The 22,610-nt window shown below is 44.5% G+C and overlaps 1 protein-coding gene across 4 annotated transcripts in view; it reads left to right on the top strand.

The window, feature by feature from the left end:
- The window catches only part of LOC115596729 (transcription factor COE3), a 69,334-nt gene extending 47,583 nt beyond the window's left edge, over nt 1-21,751 (top strand). For 2 of the 4 annotated variants that reach the window (XM_030442114.1, XM_030442113.1), the window contains exons 10-16: nt 31-157; nt 11,640-11,728; nt 16,755-16,820; nt 17,042-17,213; nt 17,614-17,799; nt 18,222-18,311; nt 19,644-21,751. In XM_030442114.1, the coding sequence (XP_030297974.1) occupies nt 31-157; nt 11,640-11,728; nt 16,755-16,820; nt 17,042-17,213; nt 17,614-17,799; nt 18,222-18,311; nt 19,644-19,675 (762 nt within the window). In that variant the 3' untranslated portion in view covers nt 19,676-21,751. Of the gene's footprint in view, nt 1-30; nt 158-11,639; nt 11,729-16,754; nt 16,821-17,041; nt 17,214-17,613; nt 17,800-18,221; nt 18,390-19,643 lie in introns of all 4 variants that reach the window. The other 2 variants (XM_030442112.1, XM_030442111.1) reach the window with 1 other exon arrangement.
- The last annotated feature ends 859 nt before the right edge of the window (nt 21,752-22,610 follow it).

The raw sequence follows: 22,610 nt of genomic DNA, 5'->3' as shown, positions 1-22,610 counted from the left end.
ATTATCTCTGTTCTTTCCCTCTGTGATCAGCTGATAACTCCTCACGCCATCCGCGTCCAGACTCCACCTCGGCACATCCCCGGTGTTGTGGAAGTCACGCTGTCCTACAAGTCCAAGCAGTTCTGCAAAGGTGCCCCTGGGAGATTTGTCTATACTGGTAAGTCAAAACCTTTCTTTCCTCACTCCCTCTCTTACTCCAGGCTTCTCCTGTGCACCCCCCCCCCCCTCCCTCCCTCGCTGCACCTCCCTCCCTCTCCTCCTCCATCCTCTGTCTGGATGGAGCCCTCAGCCCCAAGTCCAGGCGCTAATAATGAACTAACCAGGGCCCCGCTCGCTGAATGTTAAAATGTGTGAGATCTGCACTGCTAGCGAAAAAGGTTTTTTCGTGGAGGGGGCACCTACGAGTGCAACTCGATCCCCCTCTGACCTGCCATCATGCAAGGGCGCTGCCAAGCTCTGTTAAACTCAAGCTGTCAGGATAACTCATTCTGCCAATTCTCTTTATCTGCCCTGTTGTGAGACAGATAGTGCTTCCTGCTAATTTGATGATTTTGTAAGGCAAAATGTGGTTTCATTTTTTTTTACGAGTCAGATTAGAAACGCAATATCCAGGTTAAGTGCATGAGTGGGTCTGAAGTTATTCTCATGTGTGTTCAATATGAATTCATTGGAGAGAAAGTGTGCACAGAGACGAGAGCGCATGAGAGAGAGAGAGACGGAGAGAGAAAGGGTGTGTGTGTCACACTATAAGTAAGGGATCTGATTATCTTGGCTAACAGAAGGAAGTGGTGGTCTTATCTGTCATCATTGGTGAGGAGACAGAGGTTGTGGGGGTCAGAGCCTGTCTGACCTGGAAGCCTCTGTCTGTTCTAACTCTGATGGGCAGAATGAAACGGGGGCGCGTCAAAGCACTCTCACTTCCCCCAGGCCTCCAGCACAGCCCTGGCCTTGAGCACGGCAGAATTGCAAAGTGGGGGCCGGACCCCCCCCCCCCCACTCGCCTCCCCTCCTCTCCGAAACCCCCCATCCAGACCCCTCCATCCTGGGGCAGCTGTTTCTCATCAAGTCCCCCCCTTCCCTCCTTTCTCTCTCTCTTGCTCCCCAAACCACCACCACCACCGCCGCCGCCGCCCCTACCACCCCCAGCCATCCGTCCCCTTCTCCTCCAACCGTGCAGTCTGGCCCGGCTCTCCTGCATTTAACCTCCCTAGCAGGAGCGGAGCAGAGGCCAACAAGGCACCGGGATAATGAAACAGGAGTGTAGTGTGGCTGCGTAAGTGCATGTGTGTCTGTTTGTGCAAGGGGCGAGCGAGAAAATGTGTGTGCGCCAGTGTGTGTCTGTGTGTACATGTGTTACTGCACAGCCCTGAGAAGGTGTATAAGTTAAGACATTAATGGCTTCTATAGCACCCTGGTGAAAGTGCCAGGTCCCTTAAGAACAGACCCCATTAGTCACAGAGGCTAAGCGGATTGGGATGATTACCATCAGGTTTTACTGGGGAAACGTGTCCCCTACTCTCTATCTTTGTTGATCCCCCCCACCCCCACCCCCCACCCCATTCTTCCTCTCTGTCTTCCCTGGGTTCCTACTCACTTCCAGTTAGTATAAAGATACAATTACCCCTGGAGGCAACGGTGGTACAATTGATTAGTGCGCTGAATTAAAAGAGAAAGTCACCAATAGACAGGTCCGGCTCCTCCGCTGTGCTATTCCCTGTGTGGCTCACCCTGATTGTACGAGGGTTGACGCTTGAGAGAATGAACCCGTTAAAGAGAGCAGAATGCATAACGCCAGAATGAGGTATCATTGACTCCATATGTACAGTAATTGCCAGGTGAAAGGATGTTAGCTACTCCTCTCAGACATTAAAAAGTGAATGGGGCTGACGCCTTGAGTGCAAGAGAGTGGATCATGTATTTAAGAGCGAAACAGCTCATTTCAGACCACAGCTTTTCTCCCTGCGTGTTACGGCACTTGAAAATAAATGTCACTACACGAGCAAATGGGTTTGGAATGACCTCGAGTTACAATAGCAAATTACATGGGCTGAAAAGGGCATGTAAGTGACACAGTGCTGTCTAGGAAGGCACAAAATGTTCCGATGTCATATTGGAGAGCAACATGTGCGTATCAAAGGTCTGGTTATCAAAGCATATGGCTTCAAGCGTGACTCGAGAGCGCGGCTTGAGAGGACTGCCTTTTTAGACTTTTTTCTTTTTTTTCTTTCCTTCTTCTTCTTCTTCTTCATGTTGACTCTTCTTGCACCACCACCCTAATTGTGGAGATTTAACTCGCTCAATTTAAGAAATTATCACAAATTACCAAGAGTCAACACAGAGGAGACTGCAGCCAATTCGAACAGCGGAGGGACACGTCCTCACTCGGGTTAGTACCCTGGAACGGCTCCAAAACTCACAATCCATTCTCAGAAAGAGAGCACCCTGTAGTGTATGTCAAATAATCCTGTTGGCATTGACTATTGGATGTTTAAAACACTAATGAGACAAACAGACATACTATATAAAACTTTAGTAGGCCGTAGTTTACAGACTGCTTCAAGGAGCTTATATCTGTGTTTTAATTGGCACATTTTTAAAGGAACGACATGTTGGCCATATTAGTTATTATACAGTCTATACTTTTTTTTCCTTCCGACAAGATGTTGTTCCCTTCGAGCTTGCTGGCTCGTCCTCCGTCTAAATCCATGTATTGGTTATCCATTGGTCCAACTGTCAGCAAGGTTGTAGAAAATCAAAAGGAGAAAGTCCTGGCTGTACCTGAGGTCAATACTTTATTATACTCTCCAGTTTATTAAGCAGCGCAAACATGCCGGTTTGATCAGATATTTCTCGAACAAAAACTCTCAATTTTCAGCCCCATTTGCAGCATCTTAACCTTTTTACCGTGTAGTTACGGCGCTGTATGAAAGAGTAAATCATAAATAAAAACTTTGAGCGTACAATTTATCCAATTTAAGCCCCTAATTGCATCAGAGCTTTTGGTTTTCTATCTTGGCCAAGTTTCCACGAGCGCTCCCCTCCAGGGGCAGCGATGCAGGCCCTTGGTAATATGGTTCTGCAAGCAGTCCTAACACACTCAGCCACTATTTATCCTAATCAGTGACATCCACATAACCAGGATTGCTTAAAATGAACCCCTTCCGCGCCCCAGAAAACGCACATTTACCGGGACCCCATTTGTCATGGGTAAATTGAGGGTCAGTAAACTTCGCCTGTATCCTCCAGTGGGGATCCAGGACATGCATCATAACGTTAGGCGAGAATGATTGGCGAAGGCGAGCTGTCACACATTTGTCAGGGGGAAGGGAACATTATTTGCTAATTTCCCAAGCTGGGCACTGACAGGGTGCTTCGTCTTCAGACCTTTGGTGACCAGCATGGCTTCTCAGCTATTAGTACAAGTCAAGTGTTTTTTCTCTCTTTTTTTTTTTTTTCTTTTTTTCTCTTCCTCCCCTCACTGTAAAGCGGCAGTAATAAGAGCCGCCCGTTCGACCTCACAAGATCGCAGCACACTGGGTGAAGGATTTTGGATGGAGTAGATGCCCCCATACAGTGAGCTGCTCTTGCCAGGCCTTAGTTGAGGCCAGACAGCCTTGAGGGCTGATGGATCACAAACTTCCCTCGTCAAGGTGACGCTATCGACTCCACTGCACCAAATTCTGACAAAATGGGTATGAGGCAGTCATTCATCAACATAAGGACAAAAGGGTCATGTGTGCTTCACTCAATACAGGTCGAGATCAAGAAATGTCAGCCTGGTAAGGGATGGAAAAGGTGTACAAGTAAAGTCTCCTTAATTAAGCTTCGACTAGAATTTCCTGCGTCATGAGTGTTGCACAGCTATCTTAATTTCTTTTTAGTTACATGCACTTAAACCGGCAGCAAAACAGAGATATAAATAGTGATATCCAGCTCTCAAATCCCAAATTAAACTCACTTCCTGCGCCACTCTTAGAAAGAGGCACACGATGTTATGTAGTCACGGACCCTCCTTTCAAGAAAAAAAAAAATAATTAAATAAACAAACTCAGACGTCTTTATCGGACCACATCAGATAGGGCCCTGTTGCCGTTCAGCTGGTGAATCGGGCCTATCCTTACACTCCTCTCCGCCCTGCCGTCACTTTGAAGTCCAAGTCTCAGAAGCTGATCAGATGGACAGCTTCCTTTTCATTTCCTGTCCTGCAGGGTTGGGTTTGGCGCTCCGATGGTTCCTGGTCAGTAAATGGGGTGTGGCCTACAGCAAAGATATGCTATAATCAAAGGCATTCCAGGCGGTATGTAAACAGATCGGCTTTGGAGACGGACACACCAAGAGCTCTGTATAAGTGTTGTGTATTTAAAAGTCCAGTGTGCAGGATTAAATGGGGATTTAGGGAGAGAAATGTAATATTCATAATTGTGTTTTCATGAGTGTATAATCACCTGAAATTAAAAATCGCTCTTTACCTTAGAGCCTTTCATTTCTACAGAGTCTGAAATGTTGCACCACTGTGTTTCTACAGTAGCCCAGAGCTGGCAAACCAAACCAAGGCTCTGGAGAGTTTTTTAACATATAGTTTGCCAAAGATATAAAACATTTTTGTTGAGTTGTGCACTCACTCTATCCTCAATGTTTCCAACAATGTTCAAACACAGAGAAATCCGTAATGTTGTTCAAGTGTCGGTGCGTTTCATGCGGTCGCCTGTCGCTTTAACTTCCGGGAGAGTCAGCGCGAGGAAGGAAGTCAGCAAACAGACTAAACATAACATGAATAAAACATTATCTCGCTCGTAAACATCTCCACCGCAGTCACGTCAGATAGATTTTCATCAGCAGTAGTGGTTGTTCAACAATGAAGACAACAACTACTTACGTCTTTTGTTTTGTTTTGACTGAGAGACCCCTAGTGGCAGAAATTAAATACTGTGCCTTAAAAAAAAAGTCCCTAAATCTTCTTCACACACCATTTCAGATTTGGGAGAATTTTCAATTTATCTGCTGATTTTCTTTCTGTTTTAAAATCACACCACAGTATGAACTGCAGCACGTAAGGATGAAACAGGGATTTATAAATGTCATCGCCACAGTCAAGTGGGTTGTAACCAGTTGGCACAACAGTTTTAGCATGTGTCAAAGCATGTTATCCACTAGCCGTGTCCCCATACCTGCCTGTCTCATTACAACTCTGGTATTTAGCACCAGCTCCACAGGAGTGGAGCAGACACTCGTTGCCAAGCGAGATGGGCCTGGTTTGAAGGCCTTGTGAGCTTGTGTGGAGCGCGACAAGGTTCCACGGAGGAAGGTCCTTGTGTCCAATTAGAGGGCTGACGTGACACGTGCTCGCACTCCCCCACTGTCAGGCAGCTTGTCAGGTAGGCTTTGAGAAGCACACTGTGGCATTATTCCGCAGCGTGTTATCAGCAAGTGACCTGTGAAATCCAGCTCCGGGAAATTGATTGAAATAAGTACTTGCAGTTGAGCATGTATTTTCCCCCCATTACATCTCTCTGTGAAATGTATTGTGCGTATCTTTCAAGAAAAAAAATGAAAGTATGGGTGTGTGTTTCCTTTTTTTTTTTTTTTTTTTTTTTTTTTCCTCGCGGTGAGGACGGTATTCATTGATTTAATTTTAATTGGACCCACTTTTTGTCCCACAGTAGTGTTAGAGGTCTGTTTTGTAATGGCTCTTAAAATGGATTGTCCTCACTAAGTCACAGCATCAGTCCTCTGCCACAGGAAAGATAGACGGAGGAGGCAGGGAGGGGGGCTCTTGATAGACGAGGATCTTTCCCCTCCTCCTCCTCCTCCTCCTCCTTTCTCTACCTCCTCTTCTTGCCCCATTTTCAGTATGATCCACACCCAACGGGCTTTAAAAGAACTCCCCTCCTCCTCCTCCCACTGCCGCATTTTGATTGAAATTCATCGGCAAGTTTATTGAGAAATGAATGAGGGAGGCAGCACGGTATTGACTTTGAGAGGAAAACACAACTCATCTTGAATGAGGGGGAAAACGCGGCCGTAATTTAGCCGTCATCGATCTGCGCCCCGTCCATGTATTGATCTTCATTTTACAATATTAATTTGCGCTTGCAATCAGCTGTGAAGGGAACCCATTTGATTTCTGTTGGCCGGTAATGTGTGAAAGTCCGCCGTCGTCCTTAGAGAAGTGGCACACATACTTTAGATGTCATCTAAGAGGATTGAACAGGTGTCTTTGGCCCTTTCTAATAATACGACCGATATGAAGGGAGTCAGAAATTATGGATGTGCAATCTGTAACATTGCTCCCTTTTAACCGTGTTAATTACATTTTATCTGTTGCAGGAGCAATATCTGCTGGAGACTGTAACTGTCTAGGTTTTTTTCATCTGTATTGGCTCAAAGTTCATGAAATTTCAATGAACATTGATCTGTCTCCATTGATTTATCCTAACTGCAGATCTTTGAAATTTTAATTTCCTGTTCATCTTGAGACTGCTGGAGATGGAATCACTCAGTGGTAACTGGCTGCAGTGGATGGAGATGATATGGTCAGTGTTGAAACAGATGAGGTTTGCTTTGCGTGGGTTTGCTGTGAAAAATTCCAATTTGGCTTGGTTTGGTTTTTTGAGGATGGTCTCTACATGTGCATGCGTGTTCTCTCCTCTCTCAACACTGGAAACATATGTACACTGTGGAGGAGCAGCATGACCTCTGAATATCTTACCTCCTTTGTATGCACAGCATTCAACTTTAACTCCTCACAAGTAACACTGAGAAGATATTCACTCTCTCTGCGAGCGAGACGAGGTCATTATGTGTGTTGATGCCGTTTTCCTGAACCGCATCCATCTAACAGACTGCAGGTGCCTAGAAGGCTTCAGTTAGACTGTTTGACAAGTCACAAATGCAATAACACTTGAATGAACTTCTGCCTCTGCTGTTTATCTGTCTCCCCCTTTCCAACTCCCACTCCACCTCTAATTTGTGTTAAGGGGAAAGAAAAAAATAACTGCTCAATGGTGTAGGAGGAGTGGAGATAAGCTCGAAGCAGTTAAGTATAATTAGCGAAAGTAATAGCTGGCAAATGGCAACAAGGCTAGGTTTTTATCTCCTGGAAAGATAGAGTTATCGTAATAAGCTGTAATGGCTGGCAGGAATGCTAGTGCTCTGTGCGAGCCTCCATTCAGGCTCATAGACTTAACAAGGAACAATTTCCCTTAAATTTACTGCTTTGCTCAAACATTTCCCTATGTTTATACCCCGATACTGTAAGTCAATACATGTGCTCAATCCACTTCCATATAGACCGAGGGCACACAGTGGTGTATTGCCATGTAAGCACTTCTGGCTGCCAACGTCGGCCATGTTACACAGTTCCTGCAGAGCGGTTACTCGTGTCCTATTTCTGGAGAACACGGAGAAGGAGCAGCAGACCACACTCAGATGCCATGTACACGCCATCCACTCTACATTTTAAGTGAAGTGGCTAGCTGGGGCGGCTAAAGGAGCTCTCAGAGAAAATGTGTTTGTAGCATGAAAGGCGACGGGCAGATTAAGGCGTCAGATCAAAACAAGATTGGGAAGTGCACATTCCAGGCAGAGGAATTTCCACTGAAGCCCTGCCACGGACGGCCCGTGCGCATGCGCGATATTCAAAATTGGAAATGATATGGTCGCAGCTGCACACCGAGTCATGCATTCCATTTCTTCATATTCTGAAACATGATCATTCGCTCTCCAGAGTGAGAAAATGTCTGAAAATATTCGTAGAAATTTTTTTTTCATCCAGACCTCCGCGAAGAAGGAGCGAGTCTCTCTCTCCCTTTGTCGAGAAATCCGTTTCTGTGTTTCTTTTTTTTTTACTCAAATAAGGCACTAATTATTTTGGTCGGAGGCTGTTAAACGTAATATTTGCTTGTCACTTTGTTGTCTCATTACGTCCGTTAAATTCTAATCAAACCCTGGAAACAAATCCATGACCAATTATATCTCTTTATATGTACCAGAAGGGAGGCAGAGGAAAAAGATATAAGTGTTGTAATTGAACAAAATATGCAGCCTGTCAAAATCAGGACGGAAAATGAGAGAAAATGAAAATTCTATTGGTCCATAATGTCCCCCCCCCCCCCCCCCCCCCCCCCCCCCCCCTTCCTATTTGCTCTTCATCTCTCCTGCAAAGTATTCAAATGCAAGCCCTGCCTTACCTCCCCGTGTCTCTTTTTCTCTAATTATCCATGAGGTCAGTAAGCAAAATGGGGAAGAAGCCAGGAGATCAATACAAATTATCCCTGAGCAAACCAGTGCTGACAGTTTGAATTGCAGCATATGTTTACCCAAAATCAGGCAATTTATCTTAATATCAGGCGAGTAATGCAGCAGGGGTGAGAGGTCACACAATCTCTCCACCTCATAATTACCCGCCTCTAAAACAGGAAAGTGGTATTGATTGGCCGCGAGCCGGGAAGCGGGCGTGACTGGAACGTGCCAGCGACCCCCCCCCCCCTCCTGCTCCAGACCCTCCACCCCTATCATACCTCCCCCCCTTCAGTTCCCCCCACCTTCCTCGGTCCCTCCTCCCCTCGGCTAGACTCCCCACCCAGTGCAGGATTTATGGGATGTGTGTGGAGGGTTTCATGTTTCCTTGCAGCGACTGAGAATCCGTACAGGGGGGGTAACAGGGGAGGGGGGGCGGGCACGCTCCTTCCACACCCTCAACCCCCCCCCCCCCCCCCCCCCTCCCTCTTTATCCCCATATTGTGTTGGAAGGACGAGGAGGGCCAAACCAATTTTGGCATGCATGGAGTCATGCAAGGGCATCGCCAGATTTGCCCGTTGTATCTTTAGAAGAGAGTAAAGTTTACGACAGAGTGTGAAGTCGGGAACATAATAATGTGCCAAAGATTAAAAAAGACACGGGGTGAAGAGGTGGGAGTGAACAGGGGGGAGGAAATGCTGCTGTCAATGTGTGTGGTTTAAGGAAAAGCAAGAGGAGCAGCCCCAATGACTCTTGTAAAAGCTCAGCAGATGAAAGAAAATCTTTGCTCGGGGAGAAGAAATGTGCGGAGCGACGCGATGAATACACACATAACACATTTATTCTCCAGATTCAATATAAGTGCTCAGTATATATCATCAGCGGCTCTTACAGGATTATTGACATTGTCTGTGTCTGTCTGCACCAGTGTACATGCCACGACTACAAAACTGTCAACTCATCAACTGACAGCACCGTTTAGCGCTAATGCAAGTCTCCATCAGCTGTCAAAAGCATTTGCATGAAATCAATAGCAGATGGCGGTCTGTGTCACCAATTTCATTACGCCGGGGTTGTTACAAAGATCATCTCCATGATAGATGAGATAGCGACATGTCGACATGCGGAGATCATGCCTGGCGCTTGGACCGCGGCTGAGGAACATTGAGCCATGTGTTGAGATTAAGCGCGTTTTTGTTCTATATGACGCGTCTGGATTCCTCCGTATGCCGCATAAATCCACTCTGAAGTGTTCTTTAAAGGTGCAGGATACCCTTCCCCTCCAAACCACATTTATCATAATTCTCAGGTCTGCGTTTACAGTAGGGCATCATTATCATTGCAAAGGCACATCAGACTGAACACCTCTCCCAACCTTAGGTCTCGTCCTGTACTGTACGTCTCTCCGGCTGTGTTCCCAGCATGCCTGGCGGGTTGTGTAGGCCCCAGCTGAGGCAGAGGACAGGAGAGCGTGATGTATCACCCTGAGAGAGCCCACTGACAGCCTCTGATGATGGATGGCCTGATTATGGAGTGCTTTTTACACATACACAATTTACATCACACTGAGCAGCGGGGTCTGGCAGGGCTTCCGTGCACATACGCTCTCCCTCGGCCCGGGCACGTGCACTCACACACACACAACCACACAACACGCGCACTCACACTCACACATATGCATGCCGGTGTGTGTACACATGTACTTGCCAGAGTGCATAGATAAGAAAAGGGGGTGGAAATAACAAAAGAAAGGGGGCAAATTCCGTGCTACAGCCTTGTCATGTACGATCAATACGGCAGATCAATCCTTTATTAAGGAGAAGATGGCGTCCCCCCCCCCCGCCACACATTCCGCAGCGGACCTTTGTCGTTTCGGGACGCATGATGACATGTCAAATCAGATTTCCAGCAGTGTATGTTGTTGTGGCGTGGGGTTTATTCAGGTGTGCCTGCCCGGGCCGGTAGGGCTGAACGACACTGTATCTGCGAGCTAGATCCTCGCTATCGATTAGCACCCCGCATTGTCCATGCTTGAACACATAATTGCTCCATTTGATCACGGTCGAGCTGGCAATTACTGCATTCAGGTTTTGGCAGAAGTGGTGCATGTGTTAGTACACGACTACCGTACGTATGCGTGAGTAGGTACAGTAAGTGTGTGTGCGTGTGTGTATGTGTGTGTGTAGACACGCTCGCATGTGTGCTTAGACGAAAGGGAACAAAAGGAAGAGCGAGGAGCCTAAATGTTCGTTTTCCTGCCGTGACTCCCCGGCTTGTGCTTCAGTGGCCCTGCCTGCCTCTGTGCGAGTCTGTGTGTGTGTCGGTTTGTGTGTGTGTGTGTGGAGGGGGTGTTCGCTTGCTTTCACATTCTCTGGTGTTCAGCAGGTTCAGCGAGCTGTGCGGTGTTAATGCTGAAATTACATGCTGAGTAATGAGTGATGGGCCAAATTACAGGCTGAACAATGAATAGAGGCAGGCAGCTCTTATTAGTCTCCATAGAAAGCCATTGATTTATGAAGCGCCTTGCTCGGCGGAGTTACTCTCCTGAAAATGATATCTACATTGAGAAGTGATGTTCTCTATTAAGTCATTCCTTCCCCCTTTACACTGCTCCTTTCCTCCCCTCCTCCCCTCCTCCCCTCCTCCCCTCCTTCTCTCCTCTGCCCTCCCTCCCTCCCGCCCGCCCGCCCGCCCTCGCCTTGTCCTGCCTATGAGTGTACACATGATTGTTTAGAATCAGGCGGAGCTGTAAGGAAGCCTTCAATTACCCATTAGGACTGTCAGACATAAAACGCCCTGCTCTCACCAAAGTCTGGGTTATGATTCATTTACTTTGTGCCTCTGATTCATCGCCCAATATGCCTCATGCCCCAGATTACTATTTGAGGGGTGGGAGAGATTAATGGCTCCATGGGATCTGCCGCCGTATTTCACGGGCCCAGTGTTGCAGTACAGTTGGTGCAGAAGGGGTGAAATGACAGCAACTTACACTAGATCAATGTGTGGACAGCCTTTCACAGATTATTAAAGCTCTGTTAGATTAAAAGACCCCCGCTATGTAGTTTGCTGTAGTCAATATTCTCAAGCAGATAGAAAGGGGGAGGGTCCCTCTGAAGGATTCTCAGACTGATGTAGGTCATCACGGCTGTTAATGGAATAACACTCGGTGACACAAGTGTCAGAGGAGCCCGTGTCATTTTCCGTCGCTCGCTTCCCCGAAGCCGGTGATGTTTCATAAAACATCGTCTCGCCCCTGAGGTTTCTTTGAAATTAGGCATTCTGAAATGACTTTTGTACTGTAAATTCCAGCAGATTTCTCAATTAGTTTCTTTCCTTCTCTGGCAAAATTAGCCCCTTAATGATTCTAATTTTTATCTCCCCCTGTCTTTTTTCTTTTCAGCCCTGAATGAGCCAACCATCGACTATGGTTTCCAGAGGCTCCAGAAGGTCATCCCCAGACACCCCGGCGATCCTGAGAGGTTACCAAAGGTCAGTGTGTGCCACTGCAGGAAAAACCCCGCCATGAGACAGAGCTGTCTGGCTGCCCGACGCCTTAATACTCTCGAATGTGACAAATAAACAAAACAACATTACCATCAACGCTGAGCACTGTGACCCCAAACCGTGACAGCTTTGCTCCACATATGTGGCTTACCCACTAACCAGCGTGGTAATGGTATTGGTTTTGTGTGTGGGTAGAGGCGTAAACTCTCTGTGTGGTAAAATAGCTCAATCAGGCGTTTTCCTCTCCAGTAGTCTGTGGAGATGGTAATCTGGTCAGAAACGACGTCTGCACCCTCATTACCCCACTCATGTTTTCCTTTCATTTTCTGCAGCTCGATTTGGTTTAATCTTTTGTTTACAGAACCCTGTGCCGTAAACCCCCTCGTCTTACCGCGGCTAATAGACAAAGACTGCATGTTATTATGCTTTGGCTTTCTTATTGTTTTCTTTTGAACCCGGGTGAAGGAGCTGAAAGCCACGTCAGATTTCAGACGCACCGGTGTGGCACATGAATAGGCTGCCATATTGAAAAACCTGAGCATGAAGGTGCACGCGTTTTTTTTTTTTTTTTTCTTTTCTATTTTCCTCCCCTGCAGAAACTCTTTGATTCTTTTACTCTGTTGTGTTCCGTTTGATTCTTTTATTCTTTCCATTTCCTATTGATAAAATCTATCTGTGTGTTTTCACTAATTGCTACCCTGCCAGTAACAATTTCGTTGACTGACGTTCCAGATGTGTCAGGTGTAATAATATGACTGATTAGTACATTCAAAACCCCTTGGCATGTAGTAAAGCGGTGGCCACCTCAGAGTTTTAATAATACTGTAAAACCTTTAAAGACCTTATCTATTAAATCCCAGCATGCAACACAGCAATATCATTAACGTCCAACGGACAATTTAATAAAGAACAGACTGTGTGGTAGCTATAGACGTTTGACCAAAGCGGTGTGGAGAAATGGAGCATCACAGCTAGTCCCAGGTTCAGTATATGAAGTGTTTCAATTAGACTCAGTCCCTGTGGAGACAGGAAACAACACCCAGACATGAAATGTTACTCTAATTTCAACTGTAAACGTAGACCAAAAGGTAAAGTACACTTACCTTTAATATCCACATGGCTTCCTCCATCTCCGCAGGCATCACTGGTCAATCTCGCTGCGCTCTCTCAATTTTATAAAGTCACAGTGTCTTTGCGAAATTCCACATCTTTTTGAACAAAGAGAGCAACAACGTCAAACAAAGCTTTATTACGGAGCAACCTTACTCCTTTTTCCTTGAATACAAAGCGTTGTTGGTCTGTGAGACAGATTTTGACACTGAACCCAAGATTAGTTTCCTGGCTGCGCGTATACTTAATATAGCACGGTCTCCCAGCCTTTGCATGAAACAATCACAGAGTGAGATGAAACCCTGCACTTCCAATAAACAACATAAATATTTGATTTGCTCTCTAATGGACCCAAATATGGGGTTCAGGGGGCATGTAAATGATCCCACCAAGTGATTCGTCATTGTTAAGCTTGCCATCTGAGGGTCAGCTCTCGGGGTCAAAAGCACATTCCCAATAAAACAGCCCGCGGCGGGCTGAGGCTGGCATGTACATTTGGAATGAGAACAGAAACAGCATATAGAGAGCAGCCATTACAGGGTGCAGGTGAGGTAGGGAGACTCTATAAAAAGAAGATAAAGCTGGAGGACGCGCGGTGTGCATTAGCAGAAAGGCAAATCGACACCAAGCCCACTCACCGCCTCTATACCCCCCCCCCTCCCATGACTTCACCCTCCAGTTGATAATATTACTGCGCTATATTGATTTCCACCAGCCTTCTCCCTGGGACCAGTAAGACACGTGGTAATTGTAAGGAGACAGAAAGCCAATATGGGAGTGCTCATGGATAGCAAGGGATGCACGCTAATATTGTTGCTACACAGAGAAAAAAAGGGGGGAAGCTGCCTCTGATTGAAGTTTACCTCGTAATTCTAAGACAACATCGTAGATGACAGTCTGACCCTGTGGGAGGAGTGGAGATATAAAAATTCAATGCAAAGTCCAGGGTGAATATGAAAGTAATAAGTGTGAGCAGTCAAGTGATGAGAAAGGAGATTGGTTTGCGGGCATCGCGTTAAGTGAAGAGAGACTTTGGAATTCACCCTCCTTTTTAAGATCTTGTTATAAAACAATTTTCTATTCATAATATAAAAAAGACAATTTATAATACCATTTTGTGCCCTCTGGCAGTAATGGACAAATAGACTGGATATCACATTATATCACACTCAATTTCTCTCTTCTGTAACAAATTAGATTCATTATGAAATTAAAAGTGGAAACTCAATATTGTTTTATTATTAAGCTGATTGCTTTGGATTCTTTTCTTTCCTCCCAAAATGAGCATAAGCCCATTCTTTTCCAATTCTTTGTGTAATCCACAAGGAGAAAATATTACAAATGTGTTCATGTCAAGCAATTACCCATGTATTTAAATGAATCTCTCTTCCTGTGCTCTTTGAAGTACCTTCATCTAATGGCCCTATGCTTCTAAATGCATTCATTACCTCAGGCTAGAGCTAACAGAGTAATTGCCTTACAGTTTTATAATGGCATTAGCACTCCAAGCTACATAACCTAGGCCCTCTTTTATTAACTGTGATAATATAAATACAACATTCATGTTAATCTAGTGCTTGAAGAATCACATTCAGGCTGATTTAGACCACATCTCCTTATTGTTAGATATTTTTTATAACACATCATTTGTTATGGCTTCCTCTTCGTTTTTTTTTTTTTGTGGTTTTTTTTTCCCCGGCAATAACGGAAAACAGCTTTTAAATCTTGGGTGATCTGTCATCTGTACAGCCCCATTTAAACAGTTGTTGAACACGGGACCTTTATGCAAAGCACGGCAAACAATAGCAGAAATCTGTCACGCATTTGTCACAGAACAACAGAAATCATTTGAGGCCTTTAATTGTTTCAATTTAACATGGTGTGTTCTGATATGTCTCCATGACAAGAAAGCCAATTACACTTATGCTGGAGTAGTATTGAGATTTACATGGAAATGCCCTCAGAACACTATTCCGTGTTAATCGTATTCACAGCGTGAGCTGATACGCATGAAAGCGTCTCGTCAGAAGAAAACAAACTTCTTCCTTGATTGGGTGCAGCACTTCTCATCATCCTCGGATATGACTAGGTTGCCACTTAAGCATAGCCTTGCGAGTCAGCTTGGTTAGTTAAGACACCACGCGGTAAACGACAGATTAAGGATGAGAGGCAATATCGTTTTCTCTCCTCCTTTTTCCAAGCTGTCCTTATGTCACTGCTGCAAAGTACCATATGGACAAGGAGGGAGAGGACGTTTTACAGAGAATGAAACATGGCTTGTGAACGCGACAGTCTTAATTGCTTTAATTGTTGTTTAAAATTGAGAGCCATGTAGGAGATCTTGAAATATGATAGAATAGATTATTGGTAATTATTAACTGCAGACAAAAAGAAAGAAAACCACTTTATCTCACTCAGCAAGAGAGAGAGAAATCTGTTCTGCCTGATGAGAACACATCAAGACAGCTGGTCCTCTCATTTAGTCTACCTGCCTCACGACAACCATAATTCTTTATTTGTATGCAAACTAGATGCATGCAACGTTGAGCATACACACCAATTTCAGAGGTAAATGCCCATTCTAAGAGCCACCCATCCGGTAACTTGGGGTGGATTAAGCGATATGTTTCTATAAGAGAGCATGGCATACGCTGGAAGTGGCTTCTACAGTGATTCATCTTGATAAATCAAGGACTGTGGTAGATATGCTCCTCAGGATGAAAGGGCCCATACACACACTCCGTACACACTACATACGCTGTGCCTTGGAAATGCAGGCCAAGTCTTGGAGGCCGCTGTTTGAAGGCGCGAAGGCTGTGTTTACATTCATTTACGGCAGCTGCCGTCTTAATCCCACACTGCTATTGCCAAGTGATGGAACACTTCAGACAAATTACCGAGGCCCGCAAAAGAAAACACAGCGAATGTGGGAAGAAAACAAGCACCATCTGAGATGTTTCTGGTGACAGATTTGCATTGCTTTTAACCAGGGTTCTAACAGCACAGTCGACAAATCTCTGCTCTACAGCAGGTGACAACAAGCGAGCATTTTAAAAAACACAAGCAACAGCCATGTCTGCAACTCGCCTTTGTCAGATTAAATGCACTCTAAAGGAGAAGAGGGTTTTCGCAGAGCATATTGCCTTCTGTATTATAGAAAACAAAGAGAGCAGTCTGGTTGCTTGAGAGGGATTTAATTGTAAGTGCTGAATTCAAAGAGCAGATAAAGACACACAAACGGGCCAAACCCCACCTTGCTGAAAGCCCGAAACAGAGTGGGGGGAACGGGATCCGGGGCCAACTCATTTTCAGTGTTAAGAGCCAAAGCAACACAGCTAATCCGCATTGTCAAGCGGGGGCAAGCATGCAGACATGGATAAGACCACATCCTGAGCATCCGTGTCCCCAAGGCACAAGCACCCAGCTCTTGCTGGATGGGAAGTCATTTGTGAAGTCCTTTGCAACAGCCAGTCAAAGAGGTTAATTGAAAAATTCCTTAATGTCATTACAACAGAACTAGATTAACCCAGAGCTAATTCACTTTATTGTTCTGAAGAGAGGGGACTCGGCGCTGAACTCCAGAGCAAACGTGAAGCCCAGAATCAGGGGTGAGGTGTTGTTTTTAAAGGACTATGCCAGTTTAATTAAGATAGGGAACATTATTCACTGCTCTGCATGGTTGGAAGGAGCAAAGTGGTAGCGCTGTATAAATGCAACACTGGTGCCTCTTAAATCAGGGTGGCTTTTATTTAGCGCTCGAATATGTAAACATTTCTAAAGCGCTCCCCGACCCCGCTGTGTAATGTTGTTTTGGATATTGTTTGTTGCTGTGCAGACCACTGGGGTCTCGAACATAATCTGCCGAGGTCTTAACATTTACTCTTCCTGTTTTCCTCATCAGGAGGTGTTACTGAAGAGAGCGGCTGATCTCGTCGAAGCCCTCTATGGAATGCCCCACAACAATCAGGTCCGTATCCACGCAGCTGCCTCAGCCTCTTGCTTACATGAGAAAAAAACCATTGAAAATTTACTGATAGAATCACCAAAGGGTATCTTCACCACTATATCTGGAACAATGTAGGCTACATGTGTTAAACCATATAGCCAAGAAGCATGCATCAAAGCGAAAGCGAAAAAAAAAAAACAACACATAAATAACAAAACCTCTGCCTTCTCTGCGCTTCTCAGGAGATCATTCTGAAGAGGGCAGCTGACATCGCAGAGGCCCTGTACAGCGTTCCCCGCAACCACAACCAGATCCCCTCGCTCGCTAACACAGCCTCCCACGGCATGATGGGAGTCAACTCCTTCAGCAGCCAGCTAGCAGTCAATGTGTCTGAGTCACAAGGGAATGACCAAGGTATGTGATTTAGGATACGGCTCCATAAGTCAGTGGTGCTCAAAAGTGGGGTCCAGGGAGCCGCTGGGGGTCCTTTGGGGGATTCCAGGAGGGTTTGTGGGAAAATGAGAAATAGTTAAATTTCACTTTTTATTCCACTCATTAAAAAAAACACAGCATTCACTGGCCCCATTTTCACCCACAATATAGGCATTTAAAGAGTCTAATTAAGAGCCAGATTCTTTTTCTTATTAATCTGCAGTATGTGCTGGTGTAAAAATGTGGGATGGCTGCAGTGATTTCACATTATCATTTAGTCTAATCAGTGAACATTTCCCTGGTAAATACTGTACATACGGGAAAAACACAAGAAAAATGAATGAAATTTCCTTTTTTGCATCTCCCCACCCGTGTTGTTCAGTGGGCTACAGCCGGAACACCAGCAGCGTGTCCCCCCGGGGCTACATCTCCAGCAGCACCCCGCAGCAGTCGAGCTACAACACCGTCAGCAACAGCATGAATGGCTACGGCAATGCCGGTATGAACCTGGGAGTGCCAAGCTCCCCTGGGTTCCTCAACGGATCCTCTGCCAACTCCCCATATGGAAGTGAGTAGCTTGCCACTATCGCACGCCGTAGTAGCACTAAGCTGCTGCTGATTTAATTCCAGCTCCCACATTCGTTTTCACTTCTATGAATCACTTCTGACAGGGTTATAACATTATTGATGGCGATAATATATTACTATTCATTCACGGGGGCTTGTTTAGTTTTAGTACTTCGGAGAACACACATCAGAGTAGGAGAAATATTCATTTTTATGTGTATTTCACCATATGCCACCTGTATTTGTTCAACCGGACAAGATGTTGATGGTAGGGGCCTGTGAGTACTGATCATGTATCCCCCCTGGCAGTAATACTATCCTCGCCTTACCTTAACTGCCCTCTCCCTCTCCGGCACCGCTCACAGCACGTTCTCACTCTCTCCCTCCCTCCTTCCTCTCTTTCCCTCCCTATCGTCTCTGCAGTTAAACAAAAGAGCGCCTTCGCCCCTGTGGTCCGACCCCAGGCCTCCCCACCCCCCTCCTGCACCAGCGCCAACGGCAACGGACTGCAAGGTGAGCCCCCCTCACCCCCTCATCCCTTCCCTACGGACTACTGGTCAGATACCGCTGCTCAGGCCTCTGTCCGGTTTGGTGAGGGATTAATCATTACAAATATATGCATTTTGACAGGCCAATTTACACCTTTTCAGTTCACACACACACACACACACTCACACACACACACACACACACACTTCACATACCATTCAAGCACTGTGCAGGACTGCGCAAAGCACACACGCAAACATACATCCTCGTTGCCCTTTCATACAAATGATCCCCTCTGATGTCGCAGGAAAAAGACCTTCCCAGAATTGTTTTAGTAATTATGTTTATTAGGTTTTGTGCATGTGTCATGACCAACATGATTGCTTTGAAAACAAGCTTAGCCGTAGTGTGTGCCCCAAGATTAATAACATTGGGCTTAATGAAGTGGGAAATTAAAGTTCATCTTGCTACACGTTCATACTTATTAATACATGTTGTGCAGAAATTAATGAGCAATGCCTTGCCATCATCTGCGCTGGCAAACTTAAAAGCATTTCAACCATGACTCTACAAATATACTCAGAGCAATATAATAATATATCATCCCAGCACTTCACTAGTCGCCTAATTGTTAAAACGTGTGAAAATCCTGAATATATAAACTCTCAGGGTGAGGTACAGTTGCTAATGATATCCTCAGCAGATGGTCGTGGTAAAATAACGGAAGCTACCTTTGATCTTGCCTAATCTCTCTCAGATAATGACGCAGACTCGGGGAATGCGGCGATGTAACGGTTGCCGCGTCGGAGAGAGTCGCAGGATAAAGGGACGAGGGGAGGGAAAGGAAGCGGGGAGAAGGGGAATCTGAGGGGAGTCTAGTACTGTAGCATTGTGGCATTGTGGGAAGTGACCGTGTTGTTGCTCTGCCGTCACCACGGCCGCGTCTCCTGGGAGTCTGGGCCACTGTTTGCCATTACCCCAACGCCAGGAGAAATATCACACATAGCGAGACTGGCATGCTGGGGGCTGAAATGTCAGAGCAGGAGGGAGGTTTTCAAACTCTTCCCCCCCCGTTAGGAGGACGTGCAGCAGCAGGCTGGCGGACACGGCAAACACTCACAGGCACATACGCAAACAGGCACATTAAGGCTTACATTCACGCACTTGTGCAGCGTCAGATGGCCGGACTCACACACGCACAAACATACACACACACAACACACACACACACACACATAACATACACATGCATGCTCAAAGATTTATTTTAATAATTTTTTTTCAAATTTATATCCAAACCTGTTTTCTTCAGCCCAAATAAACTAACCTTCTCCTTCCTGTCTCTGTTTCTTCCAGCCATGTCCGGCCTGGTTGTCCCTCCAATGTAAATGCACTTTCATCATCTCAAGCACCAGTCTACACACTACCACTTCACAGGACACCCCCTCAGCACACAGCCGATCGCTGGTGTTAATGTATAGTCAACCGCTTGTTCTGTTTTTAAAGATGAAGACGAAAAAAAAAGAGAAAAGAAAGATTTTTTTTTTTTCCTTTTAAATGACTTTTCGCAAAAAAAAAAAAAAAAAAACCTGCAGAAAAAAAAGGATTTCATGAGGAACAATATTTTTTTTTTTTTCTGTGGGATTTTTTTTTTTTTGGTTTGTTTTTTCTGCCCCACATTTTCTCACCCTTGAAGAGGACACAGGATGATGGAGGGTTTATTTTGTATACCTTGTCGGGTTGCGCTTCGGCCTTGGATCCGTCCAATCAACCAACACATTCAATACTGGAAGGGACTCTGTGGACTCACCATCTGGTTGTAAAGTTAAAGAAAAAAAGAAAAAAAAACACTGATGTACAGTACATTTGCCAATGAACTTCGAGAAATTGTTTTTTCTGTTTCAACTCTCTTTTAATAGATTCACAACAGTTGTGTGTCTTTATAATGTGACTTTTTGTATTTTTATGTGTGAGAAAAATACACAGGGGCCAAGACAGTTTGAATTTCAACTGGAAAATATATGAGATATATAATGTAGAAAAATTGATCATAAAAGTACAACAAATACGAGTAAAAACGGGACGGGGGCTGGGTGGGTAAGGTTGTATCATGTTTCATTCCTGCATTTTAACTTAAATTTTGTAATTTATTGTAGCTAGAACTCATCTTCAAAAGTTAAAAAAGAAAAAAAATCCTCTTCGATTCAACAAGCACACTGACGTGTACAAAAACACTGCTCTGTTGATGAATATGATGTACTTCCATGTCTAGAGCTTCCTTTTAAGCAAGTGTGTTTTGCCATGTTTTTCAACTTTTTTGCTAGCACTGTATATTAATGCATTCCTAGGCTACTGTGAAGTCTGTTTCTTGTTGATGAGGAGCAGTCTCCCCCTTCTAGCTCCGACTCCCTTATGTGTTTTATATGTGGTTAAAAATTGTAGACTATTGTGATATTGCCAAACTTGTGCTAAATATTTATACATCTGTCTTTTTCATGTTCTTTTAGATCAACAAAAAAACACTTAAAAAACAAGTTTAAAATCCATTGAGAATGTAGGAGTATAGTAGCTCATCGTCATCTTTCTGTTCAAACACACACTTGCGCTCACTGAGGGAAATTTTGTAACATATCAACTATAAATAATGTATTTATCTCTGAAATTTTGTATATTGCTTTTCATTATGTATGTATTAATCGTCATGCCCTTAATATAGTGATGCAGCACAGATAATTCAGCCAAGAACTGTTGCCTTCATTTGTTTTTCTTTTTGTATTTGATGAAATGCAATGTGCATATATTTCATGTGTATCCTCAAAAAATTTGTGTTACTCCGTCAAGACTCTCTGTCCATTTTTTTAAAGGGGAAGTCAAACTTCATTGTTTATTTTTATATTGATTTTAAATTATCTATACAGACCATTTTGGAGAAAACTTTGTTGGTTGTATTGTCAAAATAAATTGTTTGTGACCCATATGATAGTTGTTAAGATCCAATAGAGACTAATGTGCATGAGGGACAACCTTGGAGATAAAAAAAACACTCCATTTGTGGTTGTATTTTTTTCTGTTTTGTAGAATGTATAGAAGTCATTTTTACTCACCACTTACGACTCTGCCACATAGCTTACATGTGTTTACAGGGAAGAAAATTTAAAAATGTCAACATTTGGAATGGAAACAGAAATGAAATAAGTGATGTTTTATTAAAATTTTCAGTAAAAACACCATAGCTCCTCAACTGTGGACTTCTTCAGTTTTAAGTACAGTTTGGCTGGCAGACAAACTGACAATCAGGACAAAAAAAAAAAAAAAAAAAAAAAAAAAAGACAAGAAGAGACAGTCGAAAAACATCTGAGGACAAACCTGTGATTCGTCTGTAAGTTGTAGTGTTTAGACTTTGCCATAGAGATAACTGTTTGAAACCTGTGGAAAAGTGTAACATCCATAAAAGATGAAAACTGCTCTCAACTCATATTCTTTCAAGCAAAGCACTCTGACATTGTGACATATTCCTCACTGGTCTTTGTATCAGCATATCCTGCATCTGTGGTGCTTCAAAGGTTCATTGTAGTCATTCATAAACAGTGCAAGCTTTTTATTCAAAGCACCCCAAATGGGGCTCATTCAAATCCCTCATTTCATTGCATTAAGCCACCTAGTTAATAAAGAATCAATACATTGAAAGAGCAAGGTTATCCTTTGTCTATAAGGGCTGGTATCGTTTTGAACCTCTTATAGTTTGAGCGCTGAAAGGGGGGCCACTGTGAAATCTATACTCATCAAGTGGGTCATACAGAAGGATAGAAGTGTTTGAGGGAAGAATGGTGGCTTCTCCTTAAAAACAACTGAGCATCTTATCTGGCAGCCTGAGTGGTCGCGCAGAGCAGGTCACAAAATGTCAATTTCTCATCAAGGCAACATTGTCCGAGGCCACCTCTCCCTTTAATGCACAATTAAACGACAGCAACCCGAGTGGGCAATCAGCATATCACGGCTTATTATGTCAGCCGGCATGCACGGACCCCTCGGCAGCGCGGGGGGAGATAGTCCAGGAGCTGCTGATAGCACAGAGGACAGATACACTCAAAAGGAGCGATTTAATTTTCAGCTGCGATCGCCCTGCGCTTCAAATCATTCCCCCGATAATCCAATGTGTCTGATAACAATGGCCACACATCTGCCTCCTGACATTGCATTATCTGTTTCAGATACACATACACAGGTTTCGGATCTATCGCTCTGCTTACTGCTGTCTCAACTGTTCAATGGCGAAAATGTTGCACAGACTGTACACTTATTTAGCCTGAACTGCCCGATAAA

Source organism: Sparus aurata, chromosome 15, assembly GCF_900880675.1.
Source record: "Sparus aurata chromosome 15, fSpaAur1.1, whole genome shotgun sequence".
Lineage (NCBI taxonomy): Eukaryota > Metazoa > Chordata > Actinopteri > Spariformes > Sparidae > Sparus > Sparus aurata.
Note: the sequence above shows the minus strand (reverse complement) of the source record. Positions and strands in the feature narration are given on the sequence as shown.